The sequence below is a fragment of the Neodiprion lecontei genome, chromosome 5 (assembly GCF_021901455.1).
Source record: "Neodiprion lecontei isolate iyNeoLeco1 chromosome 5, iyNeoLeco1.1, whole genome shotgun sequence".
Taxonomy (NCBI): Eukaryota; Metazoa; Arthropoda; class Insecta; order Hymenoptera; family Diprionidae; genus Neodiprion; species Neodiprion lecontei.
The window spans coordinates 9,758,223-9,784,294 of NC_060264.1; the positions used below are offsets into that span (position 1 = coordinate 9,758,223).

A 26,072-nucleotide genomic window follows, 5' to 3' on the forward strand; every position below is an offset into this window, starting at 1 on the left:
CTTGGCTGCGTAAGGACGCCTTTCGTCATTAAAGACATCATTGACCAGTATCAGAAAAGATATACGCATATGTACATATATAAATGTACGTACGTATGTCGATCGGTCGCGTACGCGTGTGAGGACTAGCCGAATAGTGTGGCTGTGTGTGTGCGTGTGTGTGTATGTGTGAGTGGGTGGATTTGTTCTTTTATTTTCATTTCATTTTTTATTCGTTTTAAAATTCTACATTGTTGTTACGGGGAGAGGTTAAATCCGCGTCAAGAGTTGTGTGTCGATAACAAGGATACCGGAGATAAATCACGCAAAACCGTCTCTCCCTTTCTCTCTCTCTCTCTCTCTGAACCTATCGCTCTCTATCTTCCCCGCCCTCAGGGGAAAATAAATAAATTAAAAAAACAAAAAAAAATCGCCAGCCCCCGAGCATCGGGTTTCGTTAATTTCTGGTTCGTTGTTTCGTTCCCCCTTCGCCCTCCCGCCGTCATCATCCTCCTCCCCCTCCTCCTCCTCCCAGCGACCAAAGAGTCACTGCCAGCAGCTGAGCGAGTGCACGTCGCGTTTCTGTATGCCGCGCCGAGTGTCGTGTCGTCTCTGTGTGTCGTCGTTGTGCGATCGCGCGTGCGACGAGGAGAAATATAACCTGATGTGAGTGAAACGTTGGATTTAAAAACCGCCTTTCAGTTTTTCCGGAATACCCCAACCTGTTAGTTATAAGCGGCCACCGGTCGTTTTGTCCTTCGCCCGATCGGAGCCGGAAAAATCGTGAGAATAGCGGAAGGTCGATTCGTCGCTTTCTTTTCTTTTCATTTCATTTGTTTTCTATCGGGTTCGAACCGAGGGTATTATTTATCGTACGTAAAGGCGAAACGGAAATAGTTGCACGCTGCTTCGGGTTTGCGTGCGGAAAACTGAGGTGAAAAAGAAGAGTAATAAGCGAGACAAGGGTAAACAAAGGAATAGGAGGGTCACCGTTGTTCGCAAGAGCTGATTGTAATAACCGTGACACATTGTGACGTGTGACGAGTGGAGAAGGTGAAGCAAAAGTTCGGGATAAAAAAAAAATTCAAACAAGTTTCGTTTTTATTCCACGTGTAACGGTGCCGCCGAAAAAAGAAGAATAAGAAAAAAGAAACAAACGAAACGATACCTCGTCGATGTCGAACAGGAAAATCAGCGGTGGTTAAAAGTTTGTGATCTTTCGCTCTTCGTTTTTTTTTTCCAACGTCAAAGCGACCGTCCCGCGTACAACAGTGCAATAACACAGCCGACAGGGAGATAAAAAAAAAAAAAAAAAAAAATAGGCGGCAATTGGTGATATGAAAAGAGGATTATTTTTCGGTGTGTAAGAAGTGTGGGTTTTAAAAAAAGTGACAGAAGAAACAACGAAAGGATCCGAGAACTAATAATCAGCGTCATATGACAGCGGTGAGAGGAGTTGGGAAAAAATTTTGTTTTAACGTCGATTTTTGATCCGAGATATTTGACGAAACCCGTGCTTGAAAAAAAAAAAAAAGCGTTGCACCAAGGGCTGATTAAGTTGTGTACAATCGAACATTCAAAGAATGCGAAGAAACGACGCGCCATAGAGGGTAAAACGTATAAATAGTGAGGTGGGCGAATAACGAAGCCGAAAGCCGTAGGGACCAGTTCGAAAACAAAACAAAAGAGCGTCGTCGTGCATCTTCTCGGTGCGTTTGGAACAGCACAGCAGCGACGGAAGAGGGTGAAAGTGAAAATCGTCGGTGATACGGGACCGCCGCTTGCCGACGGAGAGACAGACAGACGGGCGGAAACCCAGTAACAGAAGTAGCAAAAGTATACGAACAGGGGAAAAAAAAAATCTGCGACCAATCACCTCGAAGTCAGTCGGCTCTTCGCCTAGGGGGGCCTTAGGTGAATTTTTGATGGCAGTGGTGGGGCCGAGCCGGCACTCGCGGGTGTCCATGAGCGTGTCGATGTCGCTTATGCAGGGGGGTGGGGCCGGGGCTACCGGCGGCGGCGGCGGAGGCGGCGGGACGACCGGGACTCATCCGGGACAGGCGGTCCTAGCAGCGGCGGCGGCCGCCGCCGCCGTCGCCCAGGCCCCCCCGACTTATTACCACCCCGCCGCCCCCGCACCGCCACCACCACCCCCTACCCAGGACCCAGTACAGCCGGACAGACCCATTGGATACGGGGCCTTTGGAGTCGTCTGGTGAGTTGATTATACACGTGAATCTGTTGGTAGTACGATAGATATCGATCGTTTCTTTGTGCGCAATTGTCGTTATCGTATTTGGATGTATTTATTTTGGGACGAGAATTATTCACGTGCCCGTTAAGGGGCCATCCATAAATTACGTCACACGTTAATGCGGGGGGAGGGGGGTGGGGTCAAAAGCTTTGTGACGTCACGTGTTAAAATTTAAAATACTAAAACACGAAATTTATATATAAAGATTATTTAATGAAAATAAGAAAAAAATGAAAATAACTGTTTTCTTTTGATTATTTTTAAATACATGCATAAGTTTGAAAAATTTGTGACGTCACATCAGGGGGGGGAGGGGGTTCTAAAAATGTCACAACTTGTGACAAGGACGGGGGGAGGGGTTTAAAAGTTCTAAAATTCGCGTGGCGTAATTTATGGATGGGCCCTTATTGTGTGAGGGGCCATTTCACCTCGGTTCGATTAGGGTCTTATCAGAAAATCAACCTTGGTTGGATTTGGATAGCGATGTTTTTTAATTTTTCTTCTAAATCGAAAATGTGTTGCATTGTTTCTTTTTTTTTTTATTATTTTTTTTATTTTGGATTTTTCCAACCCTTCCCGGACGTTCCCAGAGACCATTGAATGATGATATTTTGGCAATGAATGCGCGACATTTTTTAAAATTATGAAAATAAAATTATGTAAATTCTGTGATCTAAACCGAAAAATATTCCAATCAAAATTGATGTGGCCAGGGAGAACAGTAATTTTTTCGTTCATCTTTTAAGTATATAATTTTTTTTTTTTGCCCCAGTCCATTGCATTTTTTTGGTTGTGAATTTTGAAGGCTTGATATACATACATTTTCTCTAATACCAGAACAGTATGCAAATTTTGTTTAATTTTCAAAATTAAAAAATCAAAACAATTAAAAAAAAAGTTTTCGAATTTTTGTTTGGCTTTTGAATAAAATTTACAGATTGTTATTGTACTCGTGAAGATATATTAAAACCTGTATCTTCAAAAAAGACAAAAAATCAAAATGCCTGAAAAAAAAAATGTAATAATCAGTTGACAAATGAACAAAAAACTATCGTTTTGACTCCACGCTTCAATTCTCGTTGGAATATTTAGGTAATTTTTTTCGTAATTTTCAAAAATGTCGCAATCATTGTCAAAATACCAACATTTAAGGAGCTCTGGGATGCAGGGGAGGGTAGGAAAAATCTGAAAAAATTGGAACACTATTAAGGGTTGGAACAAGAATTTAAAAGATCGCGGATCAAATTCAAGAGGGTCAGGATCAGACTCCAGGTGAATTGACGTAGAATGCCCTATATATATGCATGTATGAATGTATGTATGTAGTTGAGTCGGTATATGCACAAAAAAGCATATCCGAGTTGCAATTTTTCGTTACCGATGCCCTTCCTCTTCACCCCCCTTCGACGATTAGGAAAAGAAAATAGTAGTATCGAAAGATTTCAATTAAAAATGCAGGTTTCGATTGGACTACGAGGTTCAGGTTAGTCACGTTATCGTAACGAACCATTGAGAAGAAATCACTATTTCCTATTTTTACACTGATTTTGAAGAAACTAAGACTGCAAAATATCAGTAGGTTTTGTTTCATTACCGTTTACTGCATTTCAAACAATTCAAAAAATGGCGAAACAACGGTTTTTTTTTCAGCACGAAGCGTTACGATGACGTTACTAACTTCAACGTGATGCCGATAAAAGTTGGAACCGTTGTTTCGGTATGAAAATTTATCGGAATATCAAGGAGATGAATCGAGGTTACCGGAGAAAAATCTGAACGCCATCTTCTGGCGGGAAAATATTAGATACCGCACTAACTCGGCCCTGTTTTATTATCAAAGTCGGTTTTCAACGTACATACGTACGTTTCACTCGGTATTAACTCAAAATACTCAAGTCGAATAACTTGCAACAAGTTTTTTGACACTTTTTGGGATAGTATTATATATTTTAGGTAAACCGATCAGCTGTTAATCCAGTTGCGACGCCATATTGCTCTGGTCACGCCTGTAAATACTACAGGGAAATATCGTCCACCAGTTATAGTGATATATTTTGTACAATGACGGATTCCAAATTTGCAACGGAATTTTTGCCTTTACTCAAATTCAACGATTCGAACGTTCAGTACAGATCGCAATCGCGATGCTGAAGTTAGTAACGTTTAACCGTCGTGTCGCGATTTTGGAACTGTTTGAAATTCAGTAAAACGTAATGAAGCAAAACGTACCGATATCTTGCAATCTTACTTCCTTCAAAATCAGTGCGAAAATAGGAAAATAGTGATTTCTTCCCAACGTTTTGTCATGATAACGTTACTAATTTCAACCACGCAGATCGCGTTATTCCCTGAAATTTCTTCAACGCCAAAAACATGTCATTGGTCGGAATTTTTTTTTTTTATTTATTTTACGCGACGAAGCTCTTTTATTCCATTGAAGTTTTACAGTAATCGAGATCTCTTGTACGAAGAAATGTTCTTCTTGACATTCCGCGAAGAAATCCTGTCACAATTAAGTTTGATTGGATTAATTAATTGTAATTGAAACTCTCGAACACTTTGTTTCCTTCAAGTGTTATTTTTCGTTTGATCGATACGATTAGAAAAACTTTTCCAAACGGACGACTGTTTACGGTTTATTATCCATAAATATTACAAAATGCGGAACCGGAGTTAATCGAGTTAAATTCAATTGCCACAATTGACAATTCCATCAACTTCGCATATGTCATTGTCATAATTTAATTTAGCGAAGTTTTCGTGTCAACCCCACCATATTATACATGTATTTATTATTTTCACTTCCTGTTTACGTTGTCGCGTGTTTTCCCTCTCTCTCTCTCTCCTAATATTATTCCATTTTCTGAAACTACTTTCTCTTCATCATCATCTTCTTCTTCTTCTTCTTCTTCTTCTTCTTCTCTTCTTCTTCTTCTCGGTCGTCTTATATTCTTAACGCCAGCGATGTTGTTGGTTGCCCTCCGGTTGCCCTCCGTGAGTTTAATGTGAATGCCCTGTGTCGATTTATCTCGCCCAAGATCGCTCTTTGTGCGTGAAAAACCTGCTTAGAATACTAATACGCGAGAGAGCATCTATCTCTCTCTTCCCCCTTTCTCTCTCTCTCTCTCTCTCTCTCTCTCTCTCTCGCGCGCTCTCTCTCCTTCCCTTTTTTCCATATCGTGCTGCACTTACATGCTCGCACAAACAAACACACCGAGAGACGTACAATTGTATAACAACTACGACGACGAGTTTCGGAGAGTTCCTTGTTATTTATTATCACGTCTTACGACGATGCTGCTGCACCCGTCAGGATGCTGTGGACTCCTCCGTTGTCACAGGTTATAAAAAGGCAGCCACGTATTATGCTTGTGTGTTACAGATGGAAAATTTTTATAAGAATCGGTTGCCCGCTGAGTCGAAAATTTTGAAAGATCCGAAAGTAATGGAAGGGTCACAATAACGAGACTTCAAATATGCCGAGATATTTTTAAATAATCAATATTTCATCAAGTTTCTATGTGCAGATGATATGTATAGGAAAGTCAAATTTTTATAGAATCATCGAAAGGAATAAGAATCCACCAAATATATTCCGTATTTTGATTTTCTTTGTTTTGACCTTCCGAATCTTAAATTCTTAAGATTAGATAAAACAGATTTTCTCATTTGTCGAAAATTCGATATTGCGAACATCCAATTTTCGTATCTCTCTACAAAATTTTTTTTTATATCCGATTTTTTTTTGTTTTGCGTGATTTTAATCGACGAATCTCTCTTTACTTTTTTTCCTTCGTTTTGTGGTTCGTACCAAGATTATTGATAAGTTTATTCAAGTCAAATCGAAATTAATGCTTAACGGAATATTCCGGCATTCTTCTTACTTTAAGATGTTTTGAGCGTCGTGTCACGTGACCAATTTTGTAGTTTTTTTTTTTTTTTTTTTTTTAACAAGAATCGAAAAGAACACGGTCATTGTTGTATCACGGTACACCGAATTTCAGACGTTCCAAAATCGCAAAGCAACGGTTTTTTCCTCACGAGGCTGAAATTAGTAACGTCGAGGTTACGAAACATGCGGGAAAAAAATCATTACCGTACAATTTTCGAACGACTTTCGAAAAGTTGGCCCTCAACACTACGATCGTGATTAATCGCTTGTTACGGTTCACCAAATTTCAGACGATCCCAGAGTTTCGATCGGTATATACAAGTAAGAATTTCTCCTAAACGTGCATCGTTAGAGTAACGTGATTAACTTCATCCTCACTTTTCCTCAGCATGAATCATTACCAACTTCAACGTGATAAAAAATTTGTCCGAGTTGTGGGTGAAAAGATCGAGAAACAATAAAATCCCCGACGAAAAACGCTCGTTTTTGCGCCGTTCTCTTCCTTTGTCTTAATTATGATCGATCAGTTGTCAGGTATAGGTTATGAGAAATATTATTAGCACGCGTATCGCTTTGCGCTGATAACGTTCGTTCTCGCCTTGCTGCTTTGCTGATAGTTTTCTCGATTTTACGCGCGTTCCTTTGTCTGTACATAATAATTAACTCACACGCTCGTAAAGTTTACATGAAATTTTTTTAACAATAAATCAATATTTTTTTTTTCATTCTATAAACATTATTTTCAACTAGAAACTTTTTTATTTTAAATGTTGTAAATTAACGGATCTTGCACCATTCGTAAACACACGTTTGACGTAATAGAAAAATTATTTACAAACGAAGTATTTCTCGAATGTTTATTTATTATCCACGGATCTTGCTATTTCTTTTCTTATATTTCTTTCGATATCGAAATTTTCCCCCGAAATGCCACGCCGTATTGATAAATCGATCGACTTCTCGAAATTCGTGAAATTGATATTGAAATCGATGAAACAAAGATAGAAATTGATTCTCACTTCGAAAATTGTTTTTGCGTCCTTCGATAATCGAAGTTTTGACACTTCTACTCTTCAATTTTCGTCAAAACGGAAGGTGGGATATATTTTTTCATTCCTACGAATCAATCGGTTAAACGTTAGTCGAGCGTGTATGGGTCATTCCATGTCAATTCAACGACGTTGCGACGGTGACCCTCTTAGATTTTTATCATTTTTCAATATGTTTTTATACATATAGAAAGAAGTCCTCAACTAATTTTTTACCTCTTTATCTCTTTCCATTCCGGAGTTGTCGATTTTTGAAGAAATTAACTAAAAGAAATCACGTTTCTGACAACAATTGAAATAACCTAATTAAATATAAAAGTTTTTAAGTATTTTTTGATGCTCTTCCTGAAAAAAAAAAAAAATTTCGATGCTTTTTTGGAAATTTTTTATCGAAAAATTGGATTTTCGTTCAATGGGACACTTTTGATTTTATCCAAATAAAATGTACCAAATTCTACGTTAAAAAACAAAATTTTTGAGCCATAATAGAAGATGGGCTTTCAGTAACTTCTAGTGAAAATAATTTTAAAAACAAATTTTTTTTCGGTAATTTTGATTCATTTTTCCTTCTCAGATCACGTAGCTTATTTTATACGGATATATGCATATGCATATCGTGTTTGTTAAACGAATTTCTCTCCCCCTCTCTCTCTCTCTCTTTCCTTGGTTTCCGCTGGTTTAACTTACACCAATTGGTATAGGTATCCACACCTACGTATATCCAGTACAAGTGGCTCGAACTAACGTTGGCTTACGTAAGCGACCTTCGAGCGTTATTACGTAGGTACGTGAGTTTTTAAAATTATTTCAAGACACCCGAGTGATGATTATGTACGATGTATCCCTTACCGAGGGACGGACGAACGGACGATTTGAGAAAAATATCACACCAGCCATTTTGTTGTATCGATGATAATTTTTCCGGTAAAGCCCGTCAATCGGCACAATTTATTTCATTTTTTACTTATTTATAACTTTTTTCTTTACTATAAAAAATATTGCGTTGCGTCGTGATGTAAGCGATGGGTTTTTGGGCGAGCCGATTACGAATCTGAATTCGGATCTTAAAAATTCAGTACTGCGAATCCAATCATCGACCCCGAAAAACCGCCGCATAGATTTTTTTCACCCGATTCGATCAAATTTGAAATTTTAGCACGCCATTTCGAATTTTTTAAGTCTGATTTCAGACCCTCCTGAAGACCATCGAAGATGATCTTGTTACAAAAGTTGACTCAGGGTTAAATTAATAATAGAACATTTATATTGATTATGGTAAATTTTACCGTATAAGGAAAATATATATTTTTTTTTGTCATATTCAGGTCCACGTATAATTATATTTAATGTATAATTACTGAATTTTGCCAATCATTCTCGTGGAAAAACTTGATCGATGGAATTGTATGTCGAATAGCGAAAAACTAATGCTTTGTTTAAAGCGGACGTCAAATTTATCGAGGAGAAGAGCCTGTAAAGAAAATAACCGGAAATATAGTCGGGGAAATAATTTTAGTCAGCTGATATCCGAGTTTTGTAATCAAGAGACTTTGGGTAGCAATTAATAATAATCACGTAAACACATTTTATGACACTTGGGAATTAATTCGTTTGTAAATGAAGTGTAAAACAAATTTAGCGACTACTTGTGACGCGTAGCCTAACAGATGACGATGATTTTTTTTTAAGCGTAGTCACCGTATTTTGTAAGATATGTATATTTCTTTTTAATTATTACAATGACTTCGCCGTTGTGATTATAACAATTTAAATCGTGACATTGTAATTATTGACGGATTCAATGACTGAGATTATTGTAATGTTGAAATTCTTTACGCTAATGTAGCAATGCATTATTATTGCAAGAATTTTTTGATATCGCATAAATTTGAGGGATTCCTCGAAATTCGGCATTGAGTTACTTTTATTTGGCAAATGAAACTTTCCTCGCTAGTTAATAGATTGTAATAAGAATAATTGAAATTTAAATTGCAGTGAATTGTTATTACAACAACATATTAGAGAAATCACACGTTATTCAGATCCCGAATCGTCCGAGCGTCATTTTTAATAACAATAATAATTATAATTTATTTCTCGCCAAATCAGCAGTTCGTCCGATATTTTTTTATAAACTGACGAGCACGAGAAAAATCTGTCATAAATAGTTTTTCAGGTAATATTTGCCACGTATAAAATGATCTATTTTTTGTTCGAACATGTCGCTTTTTACATTTTATTATCTCCTTCTTGATTTCAGCGATATATGGATTATACAACACGCGTTCACATCGTGTGTGTAATTTTTTTTAAGGCGTGCTAATATTACGCGCGTATTATTCAGACGTTGACGGTTGGATTTAAATGTTTATTTATCGTTTCGCTTTAGTCGGAGATCGTCTATCGCTGCTGGTCCAGTCGAGATAGACACAAAAATAGCCTTAAATGGAAATAATTAGGGGAAGAGACGTTTTTTTTTTTTTTAAACTTTGGGCGGGGGGGGGGGGGGGGTGGTTGGAAGTTTAAATCTCGATTTTCGGGAAAATCCCGCCATTGCGTTCACCGCCATCTTGATTTAAAGTTCGATCTATTCGTTTTTCTGAAATAACTGGTTAATTTACAACTTTGGAGCAAAAATGGTTGAACCCAAAGTTGTTGGAAATTTAATTTCCCACAAGTCTAGTCATTATCATTTTTACGCTAGGATCAATATTTGCAGAGTTATACAGTCTTACTCATATTTGTATTAATTGTAGAGAGAATAATGAACCGATTGAAAATTGATCTAGTTTTTAATGTAATTTTATTTTTTTAAAAAAATTTTATACCGGTTTTCGATTACGTTTAATTATATAATTCGAAATGAACCAGAGTTCATTTTATCGTTGAAAGCGGGAATAATAAACACCAATAGAGATACGATAAAAAGGTTAAGAAACTGGGAAATATTTGGTTCGTACGAATCGAAAATTGTTGAATAATCTGGATGAGGGTCAAAGTTTCGAATAGTTGAAACTCACGTCAGATCGAATTATGATCAGAATCTCATTAATCCGAATGGTCGGAACTGTAAGAATGACTTGAGTATGCGAAGGGTTGAATGTTACAAATGATTCAGATAGTTGCAGAAGGATCAGAATTACGCACAATTTTATTTTATTCGATCCGAGAGACCGGATGAAAGGTATTTGTACGAATAGTTATCTCCAATGCGGATAAAAATAGATGTTGATATGCGGACAATTTGCAAAAGTTTGGTAAGCGGGTAAAAGAATATGAAAAACTGTAGAATCGTATTAAAAATAACAGCAGAGTTGAAACATTTTTATACGTTGTAATTATAAAAGTTTTTTTTTTTTTTTTTTTTTAACTTTCAAATTATGCACGTCTCAGCTTTTCCGGTTCTTTCGATTCTCGTGCCGATTTTGTGTCAGAAAAAAAAAATTTGACACGTTTATCCTACAATCTTAGTATTGTGGTTTTTGAAGCCGCTGAATTCGAATCTGAAATAAGATTTCCTGGATTCAAAATGACTCATCCAATATGGTGGATGCAAGTTTTCAGAAACAGTTTGATTCCGAGGAAATTAAGTATCGTAAAGTCAGGCGTAAAATTCACAATCCGCGACCACAAAAATCTGATGATACAAATTTTTGTTGAAATCCAATTACTTTTCGTACTTCCTTAACGCCATATTCAATCTGCCATTCTGAATTTTGGAAATCTGATTAGATATTCAAATTCATCGGCCTCAAAAACTCTCTGATTCTTACTTTCGTCGTAACCAAATTATCTCTTGAATTTACATCCGCCGTATTAAATCCGCCATTTTGAATTTTGGAAATCTCGTTTTAATATTAAAATTCGTCGACTTGAAAAACCCAATAATTCTCACTGTCGTCAGATTGAAATTATTTTTAGAATTTTTATCCAACATATTCGTTCCGCCGTTTTGAATCTTGGACATCCGATTAGATATTCAAATTCATCGGCCTCAAAAACTCTCATATTCTCACTAATCCAATTATTTTTCAAATTTGCATTCACCATATTGGATCCGCCCTTCCGAGTTTTGAAAATCTGACTTCAGACGTCGATTCAGCGACCTCAAAAATTACGATTTGCCAAACAGTCGTATAAATACAGTGAATACATGTTTTTTAAAAATGCTTAAATACGCGTGATAGCACAAAAATGGCAGGACTTTGTTTCCACCCGCACACTCGCAGTCAAGGGGTTTAACTTCGACCATTTTGAGGTTTTTTTTTATTTTTTATTTTTTTTCAATCTTTTCATAAATCATATCCCCACCCCTCCCCATCAGCGAATGTTGTCGTACTCTCAAATTTCGCGCAAAGTAAGGTTAGAATCTGAAGAAGGGCAGGGGCAGGGGGGGGGGGGGGGGGAGGTGAAGGAACGTATCTACAGGCAGTGATTAGCTGCAGCAAGAAGGGCCTTCCTACGTCGCTGTGGCGGCGTCGCCATGACAACGGACGGTGGTGACTCGGAAGATAAGTGAGTCGACGCTCCCGTCCGCCGGCGTCGGGTCGTCGGGTCGTCGGGGCGACGGAACGACGTCGGTTCGAACAGCGTCGCTGACGATGAGCGTCTGCGCGGAGAGAGAAAGAGAGAGAGAGAGAGAGAGAGACGCGGTTACGTGCGAATCGGCGATAACTCCGGGGGCGGAGACCGAACGTTTAAGAGGATGCCTGTAATCCTTCCTTACCGACCGAGTGAAATATAGTTTATTTTCACTGTTACCTGTGCGTTGCGCATCGCTAATGCAAAATATCAAGAGTTTGAAGTTCGCAACGTTGAAGTAACGATGCGTTCTTTGTAAAAAAAAAAAAAAAAATTGTATTTTCACTTTATAAACGTTGTACGAAATTTAGTAAAATCGTAGCGAAGGAAAAGATCCTTATATTTCGCAAAGCTTACTTAAACTCAACTTCCGTAAATTTATTACTTTGATATTGTTAATTGGCCGGTATTTCCTCGACGCCTCGTTGCGTTAACGTTTCTAATTTCAAACTCGTAAGGAATCTAGTGAGACAGCCTATCGTGGAGCTTACTCGATTCTCTTCCTTGGGGCATGATGCTTTACTCGTCCGAGAATCATCTACTTTGCTAACTTGTTGCGTGATTTAATATTTTGTCGATCGTCTTTTCGATGAGAAAAATTTCATTGTGGTAATAAATGAAAAATTTCTCTCAGTGTTGTCAGTTAATTTGAAAAATTAGGATTTCTTTTTATATTCTCGGTTACAACTACATCATGATAAAAAACTTATACAAAAAGTTAATAAAATTATAGATCGTTGCGTAGTATAATGTTTACCAAACGTAAGTATTTTTTTTTCCAATAAAGCTGGAGAATTAATCTCACCTGTAAGTTATTAACTTTATCCCGTAACAACCGCCTGGATTTGATAAGAAATAACGAAAGTAATTAGAAAAAAAAAAGTAACCGCACTCTGGGCGTAACATGTATAAAGCATAATCGTAGCCTATTACTATTATTAATACAACAGCTGTACAGATACTTGTAACGTATACCGCACATATCTATATGGTTCAGATTGTGTAAACAGCTTTCAATCAATCCGCCGCCAATATGAGCGATTAACTTTGTAAGCTGTATTATATAATAAAGAGTCTCGCACAAATTTTCAGACCTGCGACTACACCCAACAAATATTATTGATGGACACGTTGTATAAATTTTTCGGTCTGTTGGATGAACTTGAGGCTGACGATGAGTTTGAAAGTGAAATTATAACATTGCGTTTTGAAATACTTTTATTTTCGATAAATGTGAACTTTTTTTCGTTAACCTTATAAAACTTTGTTTTATAGGAGAGATTTTGATTTTTTTTGTTTCTTGTATCAATCTTCCAATCTTTCAACATTCTTATCCCTGCATCCGAGACGTTTTGTTCGATTGTTGTCCGTTTCTATAGTCGTTGTTCCGCAAACTAAGCGCGAGTTGGCGTTTTGCGAGACGGAAGTTTGATAATTGCCTTGAATCGAGACGGAATTGTCCCCAATGGATTCAGCATCGTTTATAGAGGGTGGCGAAAAGGGGAATCAGGGAACATGTCACAGGAACTGCGTGTAACCCGTATCTGCATCGCTTTAAAGCTCTGTCGCATCGTCCTACGTGTCGTTAAACTTGGACCGATCACATCACCGTTTCGAAATCTAGACCGAAGCTGTAATTTGGTGCTAATTTTTTGCACAAATCCCGGTTTTGCCCTCCGTTTACAAAAATTGAACCGACTACAATGAAACGAAAAACAAAGCTTGGAACTAATTTTCTACTCCAATACTAATTTTGCTACATCAACATCTTCCGACGTTTAATCCCTGGCAAGCAAATATCCAAACAGTGTACCTCTCGTGGCAATGAGTGTAAAAAATATACAGTGGAAATTAATTTCAAATATCTCAGCATCTGTGAAATTTGGAAAGATTTTTTTTTTTTTTTTTTTAAATCGAAGTTCAAATAATTCCGCATGAAATGGTTGTGTTGTGAAAGTAATTAATTAAGTTTAACTAAACAGATTGAAATGAACGTTGAAGGGGTTCAATCCTTACAGTCTGCTCTAAGAGTACAAGATTTTTTGGGGGTGTGGGGGGGATTTCATCCTTATTGCCTGTCAGGGATTAAATATCAGAACGAAAATGCCATGAGACAGAAATTTTGTGGTCTTTTGTGCTTTGAAAATATGTAAATGCGAATTTGTAACGAATAAATGAAAATTGAAAGCACCCTCAAGGCTTGGATAAAAAATAAACACACTTCGTAACGGTGCAAAAGTTGAAACAAAAAAAAAAAAAAAAATTGAGGTTACAAGCTTGATACTTTACGTTCGAGTAACATAATTTGACCATCCATTAGTGAAAAAAATCCTACCGTTAGATATGAAGATGAATACGTGTAAAAGAAGTTTAGTGTAATATCAGTAAAGAAAAGAAGCATAACATTAATAACAAGAGATGAATGAAAATAATCGAATCGTTCTATCGTAAACCTTGGAAATTGATTTCATTAGTGGTCGTTTTCTTCCAATAAGAGTGCTCCAATTATTCCGAGGAATAAATGCGGATCAAATTTTGGCACGAATTCACCGATTTCTGTGCATCGAGGACACTTTTATACATAAATTATTTATCCGCACTCCTTCGGAACGAAAAGCAAAGCTGGGACTTCGAATAAAAAAAAGAGAAATTTTTGAGCAATCGAATCGAAAATAATTTGGTACTTCGTCGGCAATTTTTGTACTCCCAAAATATCGAGATATTGATTTTTATTTTCGATCCTTCGCGAATGAAGGAAAAAAAAAAAACTGAGGGAGATGGTTTTTATCTGTATCAAATAAGAAGAAGAAAAAAACAAAAAAAAGAAAGCAACAAACGGCAAAGCAAAACAAGGGTTGAAAAAAGTGTGACGCATATTTTTTTTTCTTTCTTTTCTTACTTTTTTTTATTGTTGGGTTATTAAAAATCAAGCCTTGCAAACACGTATAAGCAACCGGAAGTGCAGGCCGATGCACCGGAAGTGTATATATTATACGGCGAGCCGCTCGACGCTCACGCATCGTTTGCAACGTACCCACTTTTAATATGTATGTATTATATATATATATCTATATATATATTTTTATATAGTTCAGTTTGTAATTTTTCATTTCAACCCTCTATTATATACCTACACATTTACGGCATCCCCAGAATATCCTCGCGCAAACGAATCGCCGTCTGTTATTCTGTATTCAATTCATTGTTTCTGACTCGTTAAATGAAATGACTGTTAAATTATTGGTCATTTTTGGAATAATTTCAATTTGACCGTTGTTACTTTTTATATTGTTATTCGAACAATCGACGTTCCAGTTTAATAAATGGCACAATCGTTTAGTTCTGTTTCAATGCAGTTCAGTTTAATACGAAAGATAAAAAAAAAAAAAAACTACGACAGTTTCGTTAATTGTTTGCTTCAACGAAAAGACGGTTTACGTTGTCATTCTTTTTTTTTTTTTTTATTTTTTCAGCTGCGGACAAAATTTTGTCCGATTAATTTTTTTTTTTTTTTTTTTTTCTTTCTCTCATTTTGGCTCAAAATTTTCACGTATTTCAGTTTCGTTTCATTTTTTTTTTTTTTTTTTTTTTTCGCATCGCACTCTTGGTTTTTGCGTAAATTTGAAACTCTCGAAACGACGATTGCAGATTTTTTCTTTTCTTTTTTCCAACAATTGTTCCACACAGAGAAATCTGTGCTTTGAAGAAGATTATTACTTAATTCAAATTTGTGAAAGTCTATAATAAAAATCACCCTAATTCACGTGTAACATACGCCTGCCTACCAGGGTGGCCTTTAATATCGGTAAGAAAAAATTTTCTTCTCTCACCCCTTAAATTGACTCGAAATAATAAAAAAAAATGATTTTTAAACGTGAAATCCGCTCTTAATTTTAACATCAAACCGTGGCGCAAAGGCCTTTCAAGGAGTTAAAATCGATCAGGAGTGATTATCGAGGTAAAAAATTTGAAAACAATAAGTTTTACATAGTTTTTCGTGCGAAAATCAATATTATTTTCATATGAAATAGATACGAGAAAATTGAAAAATAATCGGATGAAAAAACCGCAACGCCAGATTGGCAATAATTATGTTCGGAGATGTTACATTGATTTCCAGCTCATTTTTGTACAAGTTTCACCTTTTTTCACATTAAAAAATTTCGCCTAAAACATCCCTTATTTCTGCTTCTAAAATTCAAATCAAATAATCTCTCATTTTATCTAATTAAGAACAATTACTTCATTTACGTATTTATTACCGGTTAATAACGTATCAAAAATTCACCTTTTTATCTTTGCATTGCTCTAATCTCCGTTATCACCTTAAGAAATTCAGACAAATGTGCGGAATGCGGTAAAATTACTTTTAGATTAGTTTAAGTTGCCGCACAACGTTGTTTCATCGTTTATAAGCAAATAGATCAAAAAATTGATAAAAAAAAAATCGAATTTAACTCCTTTAAAGGGTCTTAATATCTCTCTCTCTTTCTCTCTCTCTCTCTCCCTCTGACAGCTGCTGCGACGGCAGGTGAACAGCATGCAGAAGCAGCTGTCCCTGTTTTTAGACGAGGCAGCGCCGCCGACTTCGAAGTTCCGATTTCTAGACTGGCTTTTCTGAATTGAAAGAAGCAAAAAAAGGAAAAAAAAAAAAAAAAATTCGAAGCCGCTGTCGGATTTTTAAAAGAAAATTCAAAACAGTAGGTCAAACATGATGGATCGGAATAGCAAAAATATTAAAAAAAAGTAAAAAAAAAAAAAAAAATCAATCACTTCATTTGTGTGAGATTTGATCCGATCCTAATTGTAATAAGGTTCTAATTTCGTTCGTTGGCTACGAATTTGACGATACGAATTTTTGGCTATTCATTATTCAAGCGTCTTACGTACTGTTTTCATTCATTTACAAAGATGTATGTTTATTTTTTTTTTTTTTCACCAATTGCACCAAAGTCTCCACTTAACACTTTTTTTTTTTTTTTATTTTACATCCATTTTTGTACACTCGGCGAACTTTTCAACACATTTCTTTGCGGTTTTTCTTTGCCGTTTCCGACAGCAGGTATAATAATAGGTTGTCAATAGTCGAGAGAGTAATTATTGCGATATAACGGGAATTATTATTGTTGTAAACAAGTTGATTGAAAAAAAATCGTGATAATTTGAGGAATAATTTCGAATTATTTTTTCGAAAGTCAAGTTTTCAAAATTCAATACGACGAATCCAATCAGTGACCCCGAAAGGCTTTGCGTAAAGTTTTTTGAACGGATACGATCACATTTGAAATTTTTGTCCGCCATATTGGATTCGTTATCTCCAATTTTTGAAACCTGATTTCAGATTCGTTATCAGCGACCTTCCCCAAAAACCATCGAATATTATGTACTTGTTACAAAAGTTGATTCAGCACAAGAGTCATTAGAACATGATTTTGGAGAAGTGTGAACAATGCACGAAAATAAAATTCACGAAAGTCAAGACCATTTTGGATGACGGCTTATTATAATTTTATTAACAAAGCTCTGTTCAAGGTTTTTCATTCACAACTACCGATGTCATCAAATGCAATTAATAGCGAGTGTATAGTTACACTATTTTTATACATTTCAATCTACAGTAGATTTCTTTGAATAAAAAACGAACGTTTTAATCTTCGTTTTGTTATTATTAGTAACAAATCAATCCAGATCATGTGAAAATACGATTCATGATGTTCAAATTACGCGCCGTATCATCGTATCCTTATAAATAAAGAATTGTATTGGCATTTTCATTAAAAAAAATGGTTTGCGGAACGGGAGAGTCGAAATTAAAAAATTACCCTCTCAACGACGACTCTAACATATACGGTATAGAAATTCTTTTTCGAACTACCGGAAGTAATAGTTCTGTAATCACACTCTTGCGAAGAGATTCCGGCAAACTGTGTACGGAAATAAAACCGCGGGGGTGCAGCTCGGAAAACATAAAACGACTCGACGTTTTTCTGTCTATCTATCCGTCTGTCCGTCTATCTATCTATCTATCCGTCTGTTTGTCCGTACGTTCGCTCACAACTCCAGAACTAGAGAACCGATTTTTGTTTTTTTTTTTTTTTTTTTTTCTTTCTTTTCTACGGACAGATACAATTTCTGGTCATATTTTAGGACATATTTCGTTGCAACCGGATCGGTAGTTTTTTACGTATAGGTAAAAATATTATAGACAAGTTGCTTGTTAAATGCGTATTAGGCTGAGTCAAGAAAACTAACCCATCGAATCTATGGTCTTGATGAGGAACTATTAATTGAAGAAAAAAATTGTCCGGTTTGGAAAAATTTTTAGCTCAATTTTAAAAGGTGTCGCTGGCCATTTGAAATTTCCCATTTAAATAACGCGGAAACGATTTTTTTTTTTTTTTTCATTAAAAATGGTATAACTTTTGAACCGTTTGAGATAGAAAAAAAATGTTCAAGGCATATTCTTGCAGGGCGTTAAATTCTTTAAAAAAAAAAAAAAAAGAACGTGGAGTTGATTTTTTAGACTCGGAATTTGCAGATTTACGGGCCGTGATAGTCGAAGATAAGCGGAAATATGCAGCATAGCGTTAATACAAAATTATAATCCAAGTTTAACGAAAAATGAAGACAAAAACAATTTACTTTGCAAGTAGTGCAATTACATCGCCAGGAATATCCTGATTGTAACAAACTAAGTTTTATTAACAATTGAACGCAATATTAGTGTTTAAAAATGCAATAAAAAATGAATAAATGAGTTAATACTTTACTCCTTTGACGAATCTAGTTTATAAACAACATCTTTCACACACTTTATTTCATTTTATTTCAAGTTTTTTCATCTAGTATGGATATTTTCAATCGTAGAGCCCTAAAACTGCATATTTCTGCTTTTCTTCGACTTTCACGGCCCGTAAGTATGCGAATTTTTCAGTATAGAAAATCAACCCGGTGATCTTTTTTTAGAGAATTCAATGTCCTGCAAGAATATGACTTGAAATTTTTTTCATCTCAAACGGTTCAAATGTTGTAGCATTTTTAACGAAGAAAAATTATTTTTCGCGTGTTATTTAAAAGGGAAATTTCAAATGGCCAGGGACATATTTTAAAATTGAGCTATAAATTTTTCCAAACGGGAGAATTTTTTTCTCAGTAAATACGTCCTTTCAAGACCATAGATTAGATAGGTTAGTTTTTTGGCTCACCCTAATCTCTATGTATATATTAGGCCTGTCCTTAAGAAGGGCAAAATCGAATTTTAATTGTCTTATCCCCGAAATTGGTTCGAAATAATTCAAAAAAAATGTCCGAATTTTTAAAAAAATTCTCCCCCCATATTTACCCACGCCTAGGAAGCCTTACTTTTTCCCATAAGAAAAGCATTGGTTTTTCCGGATTTTTAATCTTTTTTTTTACCGCTGCCGTAATTATCAGCTAAAAAATCGCAAATTCTCCGAAAATGTTGACAGTTATGTTACTTTTTTGTCCAATTTTTTAGAATTCGATACAAGCATTTTTGGGCCGGATCGATCGACTTTTTTCCGCGTTTTTCGCAACATACAGAGAATAAAGATGTGATCGATCTAGCCCAAAAATGCTTGTATCGAATTCCAAAAAATCGGACAAAAAGGTAACATAACTGTCAACATTTTCTGAGAATTTGCGATTTTTTAGCTGATAATTACGGAAGCGGTAAAAAAACCGATTAAAAATCCCGTAAAACCAATGCTTTTCTTATGGGAAAAAGTAAGGCTTCCTAGGCGTGGGTAAATATGGAGGGAAAAATTTTTAAAAAATTCGGACATTTTTTTTTGAATTATTTCGAACCAATTTGGGGGGTAAGACCATTAAAATTCGATTTTGCCCTTCTTAAGGACAGGCCTAATATATATATCTATATATATATATATATATATATGTATATATACGTTGTACACTACAGACGCCGACGAGGGGACGTTGAATTTCAACTTCCGCTGCAGGGCTTGCTTAGTTACTCCTCTGCCTGCCAGTACGCTACGCACATGCATATTGGATACGTATTATACGTATATGAACCGGTCTGCTCGCCTGCCATGTGCGATAATTCCCGCAGGACAAAAAGGGGGAGGGCTGTGTTCACTTGTGCAGCGGTTAAGGACCCGAAGAACGGAGACGAGCATCTCTTTATAGGTTTTTTTTTTCCAATTATTTTGCAACAAAGACTGGTATTAATTGATCAGTTTTCTTTTTTTTTTTTTTTTTTTTTTTGCACACCGTACTGTACAATAACGTACATGTATTAAATAATTATCAAGTGTGTGAAATACTGGGGGTAAAATTTTATGACAAATCGATCACGGCTACTTAATTTTATAGAATTAATTCTCACGTTGCGAGAAAAACTGCAATATTTCGAAGAAGAAACGAACGAAGAAGGGTAAATTCAATTTCTGAAAAATGTCCAAAATATATAAAAATCATGAAACAAGTTTTTCTTTACCCAAATAAAGGCATTCCGAGTCAATAGTTTTATAGTTTTAAGTGAACGTGTTACTTTGTATATTTCTGATGATCTTTCAAGATATTGCAAAATCGTTCTTTATTTATAATTTACTTTCAGTGATATGAAATTGTAAATAATAACTCGTTCGATATTTTAAAAAATACATTTTTGTTTCGGTCTTTGACTAATCGAAGAAACGTGTTTCTGCACTGATTGTGAGGAAAAAATGTACCGAATCATATGAATTGAAATTTTTGCCATCGGACGAGATTAATTGTTATATTTCTTCGCAGTTCCAAGAAAAGGTTTTTCAGGATTGAGTAAAGTTTAGTTGAAAGCAGGCGCCGTATTCTATGGAATCAAATAACCCGTCATTTATTTGTGAAGAATATTAGGTTTCTTTTCTTCGCAATCGGTGTGTGTGTCAAAAATTGGTTTTACCTTTCTTCGAATCGCGCGCAGCCCTTGAAGAGAAAGAAAAATTTACCCTTTCTGCGCAGACAATTATTTCCAACACGTTTGTTACAAACGAGTGTTTATTGTATGGAATTTTTTTTTTACCTCCCAACGATTGCAACTTTTCCATATTGTGAAAATATGCATTACGTCACAGCGCGCTTTTAGTTTACTTTTTTTTATAACAGAGCATATGCGCAATTATATAATTCCGGATTACAATAAATAATATAATAGTTTGTTTTATATTTGATGAAGAAAGAAAAATTATTCCTCTAAAAAAATATTTAAAAAATAAAAAAAGTCAATTCTCCACTCTGAACTGTGGCTCAAAATGTTGTTTTTGGGACCCAGAAATTATGTGAATTTTTGCAAAAAAAAAAAAAGAAAATGGCGTTTTTTTTTTAGGACCATAAAAGGGTTTGTGACATTTTTTGAAAAAGAATGGTTGGGACGAAAAATCTGAAAAAAATGGTGAGTGCTTTTTTTAGGTTGTAGAATCATATAAAAAATAACGAAGCAAATTGGCGGCGGTCAGGCAAAATGTCCTCTCAGTTGGCATGGAATACCTCATATACTTGATACCTATCATTATTATATACAATACTTACGTATTAATATATTATAACTTTGTACTAGTTTGAAAGTATCACTTTTGCTCACGTAATTTAATTATACAATATTTAATCTCGCCCTCTCTTTTGAGTGTTGATGTCTCAGCTCGTCAATTAATTCGTTAGTTAATGAAAAACGTGGTATTCGGAACGAGGGATCGATTACGTTAATTTGGAAAATCAAACCCTCTCTGGGATTTACGTCGAAACGATTTACGCGTGTGAAATGTTTCACCGACTGATACTTGTCAGGAATTTGATATACTTTTGGCATTAAAATAATAATGGGTGAAACATGCTGCAAGGATATCGTTAAAAAAACATGACGTCTGATTAGATGAAAATAAAACAACCGTTGGAAGAAATGAAAGATTCGTTTGAATAATCGGAACGTAATTCTTTGCGAGAATCGTTTGATTATAATTATTTTTTCAATCACATCGATCAACAATAGAAAGAGGAAATAATATCTGAATTGTTCTTTTAATTCTCATTTGATATTGTATTCTTTTGTTTTTTTATTACCTGCTGTTCGATGATAGAATTTCTGGCCGTTAAAAACCTTTAAATTTCTCCTCTCAACGACGCGGTTGATTTTCGTGAAAAAAAAATGAAGTGAAGAAAATAAGCAAATGGCCGGAGATGGCGGCGAAAATTTTGTAATAATACGAAGACACGAAAACGAGAATCTACGATTCGATCAATGTCCAAGTGCTGACGATTGGCGAATATTCGTTCAAGTAATCGCTAAACAGCCGTCGTCAATTATTGGTATATATTTATATATAATCATAATTGAAAGGTGTATTTTTGTACGAGTATGCAAAAGATGTTGAATTTTTGCGATAACCGGTTTTAACAGCAAAATGGTGCGGGTGGAAAAAACAGACGTCGTTTCACTTTAAACTTTTACCGACGCGTAGGTGAAAACATAGTTCGATGAAATATCTATTATCGAAAAATGAAAGTAAATCAAACGCGTGTGATATTTGGTGATAAAAATGAGATTTATATTGTCGACTTTTAATTTTTGCAATTTTATCGATGTAATATATAATTATGTTTGGAGGAATGGATGCGCAGAGTGATTTAAATGCGATATTGAAGTTTTTTAAATTAAGTTATTCGCAACAAATGTTTGCGAAAAAAGAGGTGATTTTTCTTTAGATCTGAAATAACGTTCTGGTTTCTACAAAAAAAAAAATAAATGCAAACCTTATCCAACAAAACTACTTTCTTTTTTTCTCATTAGTTACGTGGAAGAGATCAAAATTTGACATCTGGAACCCAGACTCAAAATTCGTGTTGATCGGTGTTACGTTGCTAATAAGAGAGTTACTTTTTGCTGCGGATAGTTACCGAATTTTCTAAATAGCTTCAGATCTTTCAGCTTAAAACGTTTTTTTTTTGTTTTTTTTCTTCCACCAAGCAATAAAATATCCCGAAACTTGAGGAAATTATTGGTTTCATAATTATTCCTGCGTTTTGGAGAAATAACGACACGTAAGAACAGAAATGGAATGTCAATTTCTTCAACTTTTCTTATCTTACTTTCTTTTTTTTTTTTTTCATTAATCATCATACAAGCACGCGCAATTTCGAACTCTTCGATTTTCCAGAGTTTAAATAGATTTCGTTACTCGAGAGACAAGGTAATCGTAAGATACGATTTTCTTACGCTTTCTCTTGATACAAGATAAATGCAAGAGAAACATATGCCAACAATTTATTGATGAAAAAAAAAAAAAAAAATACCGAAGTGAAGCCGTTGCTTCATTCTTTTGCGTGATAGATTACACCGGTATATTTTATATCTACGCGTATGTATAACGGTTTATATAAGCGCAGATTTATGGTCAAGAGAGGAAATATATTGCTCTTCTTTTTCTTCTTCTTCGTATTTTTTATGCGTATATTCTTGGTGTTTTATTTATTTATTTATTTATTTTTTTTTAACATTCACTTTCGATTTTCTTATCAAACTTTGCCGAACAAGACGGAATTGGATAGTCGAGTCGCGTTCCGCTTGCTTTTTTCTAGATCTTTATTTTCAGTTAACAAAATCAATTCGCAACGACTCGTGAATATCATCCTTTTTGTGTAACGAATACGGAAAACTTTCCTTTTTTTTTTTTCTTCTACGTAATAAATGTTGAAAGGAAAGTTGAAAAAAAAAAAACCAAAAATGGTCACGATACGGATATATTTGAATGATTTGAAAATCGCTTTATAAAAAATATTGAAAACGTGGCAAGGAATTTCTTTGCATTGTTTTTACACTTCTGTACATCATTTTTTATATCTTTTATATTTATTTGTATTTTTGAAAGGACGTTTTTTTTTCTGACATTGTTTTGCGAATGTCTTGACTGCGAACCGACAAACTAATTGCGAAAAGCAAAAAAAAAAAAAAAAAAAAAAAAAAAAGCAAAAAAAAAAATGACAAAATGCCGCTCGAATATCTGGCAAAAAAAAATGACAATTCGATTCGATTCTTTGTCACTATCGTGCCGATAATCTCGTAGCCTTGACCATTTGGGTTTTTCCTCTATGTACGCGAGTGACTGATCGTACGGTTCAACATACAAGATACGTTTTATATATGCATGTATGTAGCCTGTAATCTTCTTAGACTACGACGAGGACCTCTGAAAGTCAAAGTGATGTATGGCCGGGCATCTGAGCGAAAAAGGACGCGTTCATTCTATTTCGAATATGAAATAAATGTCTAACAACAAGTATACACACACATATATATATATATATTAGGGTGCTTCGTTTGAGACGACTATTTTTTTTTTTTTTTTTCACCCCATAGACGAAATATCACTCTGAACATATAAAAAAAAAATTCCCACCAAAGCCTAGCTCTTAATTTTAGTTTTAAGTACTCGCTAAATGAATTTGAAATTTTCCCATCTAATTGACACGTAAAATATAGCATCGCGAGTTTTCATAATATTTAATTGACCATGGCCGGAAGTTTTACAGGGATCCTTTCTCTTTGAAAGTTCCTACAGCCAATTTAGAATGTATGAAGTATCTCGTCAGTAAAAAATTGTAAAGTTGATTTTTGCTAAAAAATTATGGTTTTTTTTCATTTTTCTCCTAAACTACTAACCTTACAGCAAAATCGTGAAGGACCTTTTTTTCAGAGAATTTAATTTCCTACAAAAAAGTTTCATCAGCTGAAACCGCAGAACTGATAGTTTCCAATATAAAATTAAATAATCATAAGAAAACTATAAATATCACTATTTTATCCGCATATTTGACAATTTTTATACCGAAATTGTTACAAATGTAATAAAATAGACGTGATTGTAATGTATCTTAATCTTCAAATGTCTTCGCCAATTACTGCTACTCTCAACCAGAGAACATAGGTTTGTCCGCCAACTGTTTTATCGACCACTTTTTTATATTATTTACATTAACATTTAATGATTTTAATATTCTCGATAAGAGTTTTCTAGTCTATCTATTTATTGTGATTAATCGATTAAAAAAAAAAAAAAAAGTGAGGCATCGGGGAATCGAACTCAAAACTTTCAATTCTTCCATGTACATTGTATAAAACTCTTAAACTCCCGGCCATGGTCAATTAAACAGTATGAAAACTCGCGATGCTGTAGATAATTGACAAAAAAAAAAAAAAAATTATTCTTACGTGTCAATTGAATGGGAAAATTTCAAATTCATTCAGTGAGTACTTAAAATTAAAATTAAGAGCTAGGCTTTGGTGGGAATTTTTTTTTGTATGTTCAGAGTGATATTTCGTCTATGGAGTGAAAAAAAAAAAAAAATAGTCGTCTCAAACGAAGCACCCTACCATACGTATACGCGTATGTTAATGTAACCTAATGACTGCTAATCTAGAGAAATTTATTTTTATCATACCGAGGCCTGAAGCGACATTTTACTAATAAAAAAAATGCCTCTTAGATTCACAAATCGAAAGAAAAGAAAAAAAAAAGAAAAAAAAAAAAACAAAGAGGTAAAATTGCGTTTCTTTGTGAAAAGATCATTTCGGACTGTTTTCGAAATTTGTTTTGAAAGTGGACGTTTCGGTGATTGATGATTGAAATTTACTTTGAAATAGTTTATGCGTTCAATCGTCGAAACGAAAAGAAGAAAAAAAAAAGAAAAAAGAAAAAAATACAAATAAAACCACCCGAATACAGCCATGCTTGAAAAACAAAGAAGTTTGGAAATCGGTATAAATCATTTAAAAATATATATACATCTATCGCGGATTTCAATGCTCCGATTCAGATGGTAAAAGGGGGGTTGCGGTGCATCTCGCGGCGAGGAAATAGAAGAACCGGGGGATGATGGTGGTGGAAAAGGGAAAGGATAGTAGAAGAGGGTAAAGCCACTGTCGCCGGGGAAGAATGAAGGCAAGGGGCAAACCGTGGGAGGGGGGGGGGGGAGGAGGAAGGGTGTCCGCGTATTAGTCGTATACGTATATATTAGGGTGTTTCAAAATAAAATTTTTTGGAATTTTCACGGGGGCGCAGGGCTAAATTGTTGTTTTGTACCAAAAAAAAAAAAAAAATAAAACAGAGATTCTCAAAAGGGGAATGCTGTAGCTCGAGTGCTAGGGTATCCTGAATCGTTTTTTGTAAAAAAAACAAAAAAAAAAAAAAAAACAGTGAAAAATCGCATCGAACAAGTTTTAAATCTGGGTTATTGACTTTTTTCTCTCACCAAAGTCTTTCGGGGTCCTGAAAAAATTATTCGAGACACGTCACACGGAGAA

At 35.1% G+C, this 26,072-nt stretch overlaps 1 protein-coding gene across 3 annotated transcripts in view; it reads left to right on the forward strand.

Annotated features, from left to right (window-relative positions):
• The window catches only part of LOC107223234 (serine/threonine-protein kinase NLK), a 145,519-nt gene continuing 119,447 nt past the window's right edge, over positions 1–26,072 (forward strand). For all 3 annotated transcript variants that reach the window (XR_006904295.1, XR_006904296.1, XM_046739412.1), the window contains exon 1: positions 1–2,194. Coding sequence is in view for 1 of the 3 variants with exons in the window: in XM_046739412.1 (XP_046595368.1) it covers positions 1,905–2,194 (290 nt within the window). In the remaining 2 variants the exon portion in view is untranslated. The remainder of the gene's footprint in view (positions 2,195–26,072) is intronic.